The sequence below is a fragment of the Chrysochloris asiatica genome, unplaced genomic scaffold (genome assembly GCF_000296735.1).
Source record: "Chrysochloris asiatica unplaced genomic scaffold, ChrAsi1.0 scaffold00257, whole genome shotgun sequence".
Classification (NCBI taxonomy): domain Eukaryota; kingdom Metazoa; phylum Chordata; class Mammalia; order Afrosoricida; family Chrysochloridae; genus Chrysochloris; species Chrysochloris asiatica.
This window is the reverse complement of record NW_006408775.1, coordinates 416,112-424,125: the sequence shown is the minus strand read 5'-3', so window position 1 is coordinate 424,125 and position 8,014 is coordinate 416,112. Positions and strand designations below refer to the sequence as shown.

At 64.0% G+C, this 8,014-nt stretch overlaps 1 protein-coding gene across 1 annotated transcript; it reads right to left on the bottom strand.

The window, feature by feature from the left end:
- Nucleotides 1-3,117: 3,117 nt before the first annotated feature.
- CAPN15 (calpain 15) lies at nucleotides 3,118-7,931 on the bottom strand. Its single transcript, XM_006873917.1, has 11 exons — nucleotides 6,555-7,931; nucleotides 6,068-6,279; nucleotides 5,802-5,985; nucleotides 5,498-5,721; nucleotides 4,800-4,925; nucleotides 4,564-4,716; nucleotides 4,223-4,384; nucleotides 3,896-4,137; nucleotides 3,657-3,823; nucleotides 3,396-3,574; nucleotides 3,118-3,295 (listed from the first exon to the last, which is right to left on the bottom strand). Exons 1-11 carry the CDS (start codon nucleotides 7,929-7,931, stop codon nucleotides 3,118-3,120), a joined length of 3,204 nt encoding a protein of 1,067 aa, XP_006873979.1.
- Nucleotides 7,932-8,014: the final 83 nt, after the last annotated feature.

Genomic DNA, 8,014 nt, shown 5'->3' with positions numbered 1-8,014 from the left:
TGGTGGTGGGATTTGGGTTTTCTAGGTGCATACGCTCCAGTGGAAACCCTAACTCTTCCCCTACAGTCATCTGGGCACTGGGACACCACAACCTCACCCCTCCATCCCTGGCCAGAGGGTCCTATCTCTGTCATGAATCTTCTTTGCCCACAGAAGACCACCTGTCACACCCCTAATGCTAAGATTCTGAGAAGGCAGGTGGGGAGCAAGGCAGGAAGCAGGGCCTGGGAAAAGCAGGGGTACTAAGTTTGAGGGCCACCTGGGGTACCTATGATAAAGTAGCAACTCTGGGTCCAGGTGTGGTCAGGCGCAGCAAAGCTAGAGTCAGCTGTATGCAACGATCTTGCTGGTTCACATTCCCGCCTTTCTTGTGCACAGAGACCCCTGGTCCCAGGGCACTGGGGCTACTGAGTGCTGCTTCCGCATGCCCACCCAAAGAGGTCTCAAGGACCCCCTGAGGGGGGAGTTCAGGCTGGCTTCTTAGCTGGTGCCAGGGACTCTGAGGGTGAGGGCTGTCAGGGAGGTAACCTCTCAATCACACCCCAAACCAAACCATCTCACTGCCAACCAGCTGATGCTGACTCGCTTGATAGCGACCTTGTTTGCATAGGGTTTCTGAGGGTTTAAATCTTTATGGGAGCAGACAGCCTCAACTTTCTCTCAAAGTGCTGCTGGTGGGTTTGAACCACTGACCATACACTTTAGAGCCCAACACTTAACCAGAGTGTCAGCAGGGGACAGGCTGGCAGGAAGCTGGATGGAGAAGGAGAACCACCTAAATCCCACCTCAAGGCCTGAAGGTGTCTGTCTCCTCCCAGCCTTCAGCCTCCTTCCCTCTAATCCCCACAAGTGGTGTGTCCCTACACTGCCTCCAGGAAGGTGGCCTTCACTCTCCTCATATGTACATATGAGGGAAGAATCCCAGGGCCACATGGTGGTCTCTGCCCAGACCTCATCCTTCCTGGAGAAGCAGCTGTCTTCAATCTCCACACCCTGTCACCCCATCAGCATTCAGCCTTATCCCCACCTCCGTGGGTCATCACTGCTTGAGGTGGGCGATGATCCAGGGAGCTCCCAGGGCCAGGGAGACGCTGGGGAGCAGGGCTGGTGGTATGAGGAGTTGCGGCTGCCTGCCTGCTTGCCTTCCCCCTGGCCAACAGCAACAGCGGCCATATGTTCCAGGAGAGCGGCCGTGCTGCCTCCGTGGCCCCAGGGCCGCCTTCGTGACCTGTCACAGATGATTTTTTTTGCCTGAGTGGCAGGCGCGGCGGGTGGGGATGGGGACCTGAAGCTCTCTTCCCAGCCAGACCCTAACCTGTGCGGCCGCACCACTCCCAGGGTCCAGCCCTGTGAGGCTCAGATTTCCAGCCCTTGCCCTCTTCAGTGCCTGGCATTCCCTGGGGGTAGCCTTCCTGTAGGGAACCTCGCAAGCAGGCTGTGGGCGGGCACCGGGGGCCCACACCCAGAGCTGTGTGTGTATGTGTGTGTGTGTTGGGGGAGAGGGCAGGCTCTGTGGCCTCCGCTAATGTGTATGTTAAGTGTTTCTGACAGGCCAGTGCAGAACTCAGCAGCCACCACCACGTGGGCAGTCATTGCTGCAGCCGGCCGGGGTGACACTAGACAGGGACCGTGCATGTGTCAGAGGGAAAAGAGGGGACCCACACCTCAGCCAGTGTGTCCAGCTTCTGCTTCAATGACTGACTGGGGGTGGGAGCCATGACCCCCCTCCCCCCAGCTGCCTGGGTCACCTTGCCCTTGGTGATCCCAGACTCCCCTGCTGCCCCCCAGCACATTCTTTCAGGTCCTCAGGGGAGACGAGTCTTTCCCTGACTCAGACCCTGACACTTGACCCAGGACCCCAGGGCTCCCCTCACATCCCCCTGGGACGAGTCCTGGCCCAGCGCCTGCTTGGTGGCAGCGTGCGTGGCTCAGCGACCACAAGATAAGATATGGCAGCTTCCCCCTCTGCCCGAGGCCCGCCTGGAGCCAACACTGCTGGCGGCTTTAATTGCTCACATTCGATTGCTGCCCCGTGACAGGCCTCATACAGCAAAGTCCCCCACCCTGGTGGGCTGTTCTCAGACCCAGACTCTGGATTTGGGGGGCACCTGTGATGTTAGGGTAGGGGAAGGTTCCAATACATAAACACCTGGCACCTGGGACCATCCCTGTGCTGGACCATCAGCACCTGGGTCTGGACAGCCCTTCCCCAGGTACCTGGACAGTCCATCCCTGCCCCCAGAGACACAGACCACTGTTACAAAACAAAACCTTTTATTTGGTCCATCGGAGCCTGAGTCTGGACCCCGTCCCTGGGAATCCAAATGGGACGGGGCTGACGTTGATAAAATAGCCTCTGTGAGAAGAAGAGCCGCGGTATTTACAGGGTTAAAAATATTCACAGCTCAGAGAAAAGGAGGAACTAAAAGGAGCCTGGAAGGGGAGGGGTGTGCTCCGCTGGTCCCAGGACAGGCCGCGGGGGGTGGGGGTCGGGGAGGTGCCCTGAGGGTGGCGGGTCTGGCAGCCAAGCGCCTTGGGTGTCCCAAGTGGGTGGCGGTGGGAGGCATCCCGCCTGTGTGCCTGGGGTGGAGCTGACCCCACGGTGACCCTGTCTGCTGGCGGGGCTGCCTCACTATAGAGCCCCCACCCTCTCAGCGCTGCTGCACCCTCATGGCTTCGGTCCTGGGGGGCCCAGGAATTGCATAGTGCGGCTGGAGGACCTCCTGGGACGGACCACACCACCCTACTGCTGACACCGGAGTGTTTGGGATCGGCCTCTCCTGTGGGGTGGGGACTCAGTGGTCAGCTGTCCTGTGGGGTGGGGACTCAGTGGTCAGCTGTCTCACCCCGAAATCCTGCTCCCACCGAGACCCTGCATCCCCGAGGCCGGGGGCCAGAGGAGACGTGTGGTCCCTGGCTGGTGGCTGGCTCGAGGTATTTGCTTTGCTGCCAAGAGGCCCTGGCCAGGCCAATGGGCCCTAGGGCCAAGGCGGGTGGGGTTGGGGAGGGCCCCAGGCTCCCCAGGGGTCCTGAGGTTCTTCCAAGTCCCCGGCCTGGGTGCGCCCCCTAAAGTGCATGGAGGTGGGTGCAGCCCAGCCCAGGTGGCAGGCCAAGGGGTCACAGTGGCCGAGGCCCATGCAGGCCAGCAACCTCGGGCGTGAGTGGGGGGCTGTGGGTGCCCTTGGTGGCTGTCCAGTCGCTGAGGAAGGCCTGGGTTGCCTTGCGGTGTGCCAGGCGGTGTGTGATGGAGAAGCCAGCATTGCCTTCCAGCTGAGACAGGATCACCAGGACCTGCCTGGGAGAGGGGGCCGGTGAAGGGAGGGTCCAGCTGTCTGGAGGTGTGTGTACAGATGTGTGTACAGGTGTGTGCACAGGTGTGCTGGGGGCAGGCCCACCTGTGCAGGGGCGGTACACTGTCATGGGTGCGCAGGCTGCCTCTCGTGGATACCACGTTGAAGCTGTCGGTACAGTCGCACTGAACGTGCAGGTAGGACTTGGGGTGCCGATTCTCCACCACCACAATGAGCCCCGCCCAGCCGTGCGTCAGGTAGTAGCAGGTCATGCCCTCGCGGCCCTGGTGCAGGTGACAGGTGTGGGTGGGAGCCATGGACAGCCCTGCAGCAGGCCCCCGTCCCACCGCGGGCTGCCCCTCCCACCTCGTGCCGCTCGCCCCGGCTCTCGGTCAGCAGGATGATGGCATCGGCTAGCGTGCTGGGCTGGGCTTCCACTGGTTCCACCATCACCAGCCTGGAGCTGTAGACGGCCAGCACATGGCCAGGCGGCTCTGGGGCGCAGCGCGGGCTCCCTGGAGAAGGGCTGGCGACTGTGAGGTGGGCATTGAGGGCATTAGAGGAGACGGGCACCCAGTGTGCAGCCCACGTGGGAAGCCGCCAACCCTGCCTGGGTGCCCCGTTACCCTGTATGGCGGCAGGGCTGGTGCCCCAGTGGTTGAAGGCGCAGCACACAACCGCATATTCGCCCGGCTCCAACATGACGTCACAGTTGACAAACTTCTTGACGGCCCGTTTGCTGTGGGCCAGGAGGCGGCCCAGGCTCAGGCGGCCCCCGCTGCCAAAGGTGGCCCGGAACACCAGGATGCACAGGTCGAGGAGATGGCTGTCCCCTGAGTCTGAGCGCCTGTGGACAGGGCATGTGGTCACGGCAGCCCATCATGGCCACACAGCTGCCTGCCCACTACCACGGCCTGCCTGTCCGGCCCCACCTGCTACCCTCCTGGAAGAGGGCAAAGTCCAGCGAAGCCCTCTCGAGCACAGTCAGGGCGGTGACACCCACAGGCCCGCTGGCTGAGCGGGGGAAGCAGCCCCGGACCCGCACCTCCTGCCAGTCGGAGCGAGCCTTGCAGATGTCCACCGAGTCGAAGTACCTGAGGCAGAGGACAAAGGTTCTCCCACAGTGGCCCCCCAGCCCTGGGAGTCTGTTAGGAAAAGGGCCCCACCATGCCACAGACATGGCCGAGCCAAGCTTTGTCTAGGCCAGCGTGGAGGCTGACTTGTAGGGTCCCCACTGCTCTGTGCCCTCAGGTGCACCCCCACATCCCAGCACCTGATAAAGTCACTGTACTCCATCCAGAAGACACCTTCGCCGCTGCCCAGGGGGACAAGCTCCCCACGCAGGTGTCCTGGCCAGTGTGGCCACTCGTCCGACCAGCTGCCATTCCAGGAGAAACGGCCCCATGGGTTCCGAAGCCGCAGGAGCCTGTAGATGGCCGAGTGGCCAGCTGACGTCATGGTCGAGTACACCTGCTCCCCCACCCGTGCGCCCCCCAGCCCCAGCCCTACCTGGAGCCCTGCACATCACGAACGTCCAGGATGGAGTAAGCATGGCGTGGCCGCAGACCCAGGCTCTCGTAGGCCGCGTCGTCTACCTTCATGTTGCCCCCACCGCAGGAGGCCCCCATGAGGAACCTGTGAGCAGGGTGGCCGTGCCTGACATGGTGGCGAGACCCCAGCCTCCTGCCCGTCTGTCCTGGTCCTGTGAGACCCCAGTCTCTTGTGCCCAGGGTCCCAGCCCTGCAAGACCCCAGCCTCCCGTCCCCAGGGTCCCAGACCTGAGACACCAGCCTCCTGTCCCCAGGGTCCTAACCCTGCGAGACCCCAGCCCCCCGTCCCCAGGGTCCCAGCCCTGTGAGACCCAAGCTTCTCGTCCCCAGGGTCCTAGCCTTGTGAGACCCCAGCCTCCGCCCCCCCTGCCCCCAGGGTCCCAGCCCTGCGAGACCCCAGCTCTCCCGTCTCCAGGGTCCCAGCCCTGTGAGACTCCAGCCCCCGTCCCCATCTTCCCTGGTCCTGTGAGACCCCAGTCTCTCATCCCCAGGGTCCTAACCCTGTGAGGACTCCAACATCCCGTCCCCAGGGTCCCAGCCCTGTGAAACCCCAGCCCTCCCCCCGTCCCCAGGGTCCCAGCTCTGTGAGAACCCAGCTCCCCTGTCCCCAGCCCTGTGAGACCCCAGCTCCCCCATCCCCAGGGTCCCAGTCCTCACCCTGCCTCTTTGCAGCTTAGCATCTTGGCCCAGATGAGGTCAGTGTCTACGGGCTCTTCTCGGGGGTTGGTGGAGCTGACCTGCAGGAGGAGGCTCTCACAGGGCGCCCCAGTAAGCGTGGCCAGGCCCTCGATGGCACGACCCGCCTGTAGCGCAAAGTAGGAGCCGTGCAGCTTGGCGAGTGCCTTTTCAATGAGCGCCACCCACAGCTGCTTCCGCTGGGCCTGTGGGGAGGGCCAGGTTGGATGGAGATGGCTGCTGCCAACAGGCGCCCTGTCCGCTGCCCTCCACACTCCCTGCCCACCTGGGAGAAGAGCAGGTAACCACCCTCATCACAGGGCAGCATGTCGTCCACCAGCACCGTGATCCATGTACCATCTTTGCAGAGCCGCACTTGGTAGGCGCCCTCGGGACATAGGTCTCTAGTGACCATGACACGCTCCACAAGGTCAGGCCGCTCCGCCAGCACCGCCAGGGCGCTCAGGAACCTGAGAGCGGGGACTGCTTAGGGGTGCATGGTTTGCCCTGCCTGGTCCCTCCCATGGCCAACCCCAGACCCTCTGTCCTCACCAGCAGTTCCCCAGAAGCCCCTGCAGGATGTCTGAGGGCCGCAGTCGACAGAACACGGTCCACGGAACCGTGACGGGATCCTTGAAGACGGAGCAGTTGATCTCGTGGGGACGCAGCCACTGCCGCACACGCTGCTGGACTCCATCACCCTCGGGGAAACCCACAGACTCGGGCCCGGGCCGGAAGCTATCGTCCACGAAGTTCATAGCATTCTGAAGGAAGCTGGTAGTTAGGGTCTGCATGGGTCAAATGGGATCGATCCAGACAACCAGTAGCGGGGCCGAGGTCAGGCTTGATGGTGGACGAGGGGATGTGTGGCCAAGGGGCAAGTAGGGTGGAGGACAAAGTGGGGTGCACCTTGACCTTAGCTCTCAGCAGGGCCTCTAAGGCACCTACCCCCTTTGGCCAGGCCAGGCCAGGCCGCAGAGCAGCCATTCCCTGACCACCACCTCACGGCCCTCCCCTCCCCGCCCCATCCACCACCTACCTCCCGGCAGAAGGCCACGATGTGTTCCCACAGGGCTTTGGCCTCACCCTCGTCTGTCAGCCGGCGCTTCTCCACCAACATGCTCTCCCGGCGCCGCAGGGACACGGCCCCCTGGCACTGAGCCTCTAGCAGCTGTGGTGTGTGGCAGGTGGCACAGTGCCGGGCACGTGGCTCATTGAGCAGGGTACAGGCTGGGCAGGCCCACTGGGCCTGGCGTTCGGACAATGCAGCCGGGAGGAGGCGTGTGGCCTTGTGGGCTGAGGAGGCCCAGCTGCAGGTGCCACTGCTGCATGACCCAAGCCTGTCAGGGCTGCAGTCGGGGCAGTGGGCAGTAGATTCGCTGTGCTCCTGGAAGCCATGCAGCTTGGAGCAGCCACAGACTGAGCAGCGGGTGGCTACTGTGGGGTTGCGGAGTGTACACTGGGCGCAGGACCAGGTGGTGAAGTCGGGGCTGGAAGGGCTGGCAGGCGTGAAGCGCACAGAGTCGCTGGCTAGGTCGATCATGTCGCTGCCCGAGGCTGGGCCACAGCCCTCGCCATGGGCTGGGCTGCCCTCCACCATCGCCTCCTCTAGCCCACTCAGCCGCTCTGCCAGGTGCGGGGTCCCAGTTGCCCCCCACCCGGGGCCCTGGGGAGCCTTGGGGCTGGGTGAGGGTTGGGTGGCCTCAGGCACCGGCGGCTGGGGCTGTGGGGGCACCTCCCGACGGCTGCGTGGCACAGGGTTGTTCTGCAGGGGCGGCGAGAAGGGGCTGAAGGTCGGCACGCGTGGGGGCTCCCGGTCAGCGGTGGGTGGGCCTTGGCTGGTGGGGGCAGGGGTGGCCTCAGTGCTGTCCCCAGGCAGGCTCGGCAGGAGCGGGGTGGGCCCGGAGTGGAAGCCGGCAGGGGCCACCACCTCGGGTACCACAAGAGCCTCGGGCGGGATCCTGGGCAGCGAGAGTATGCGAGGCCCCCCACAGACGGAGCAGGAGCTGGCCGTGGGTGTGTTGTGCAGCGTGCAGCGGGGACAGTCCCAGCTCCCAGGCTCGGTGGCTGTTGGCTCCGCTGTCGCTGTCCGTACAGGTCCCGCCTCGTCTTGGCAGATGGCTCTGGGCTCAGCCAGGACGGCAGGCGGCGGGGGCAAGGCCCCATTGATGGTGGAGGCCAGGGGCAGTCCAGGTGCAGGGTCCGGGGCGAAGCCACACACCTCACAGACCTCCTTACCCAGGAAGTTGCGGAAGGTGCAGCGGGCGCAGGGCCATTTCTGCCCCTCCACACTGAGCCGCAGGATCTGGTCTAGGTCAGGCTTCTGCCGAGGAGCCTCGCAGATGGAGCATTGACGCTGGCCGGCCGGGTTCAGGAAGGTGCAGCGGGCGCAGGACCACTCCCGGACCGCGGCCATAGACCCAGGCGAATGTGTATGGCTGTAGGACCAGGGGGCCAAGTCAGTTCCCCGGAGTGTGAGCCTGCTGTGCTCACCAGCAC

Coding starts and splice junctions, on each gene's coding strand:
- CAPN15 (XM_006873917.1), bottom strand. CDS start 7,931: ATGGCCGCGGTCCGGGAGTGGTCCTGCGCCCGCTGCACCTTCCTGAAC. Junction 5,722..5,801: donor GTTACCTGCTCTTCTCCCAG/GTGGGCAGGGAG, acceptor CCCTCCCCACAG/GCCCAGCGGAAGCAGCTGTG. Junction 4,926..5,497: donor CTAAGCTGCAAAGAGGCAGG/GTGAGGACTGGG, acceptor CCCTGCTCACAG/GTTCCTCATGGGGGCCTCCT.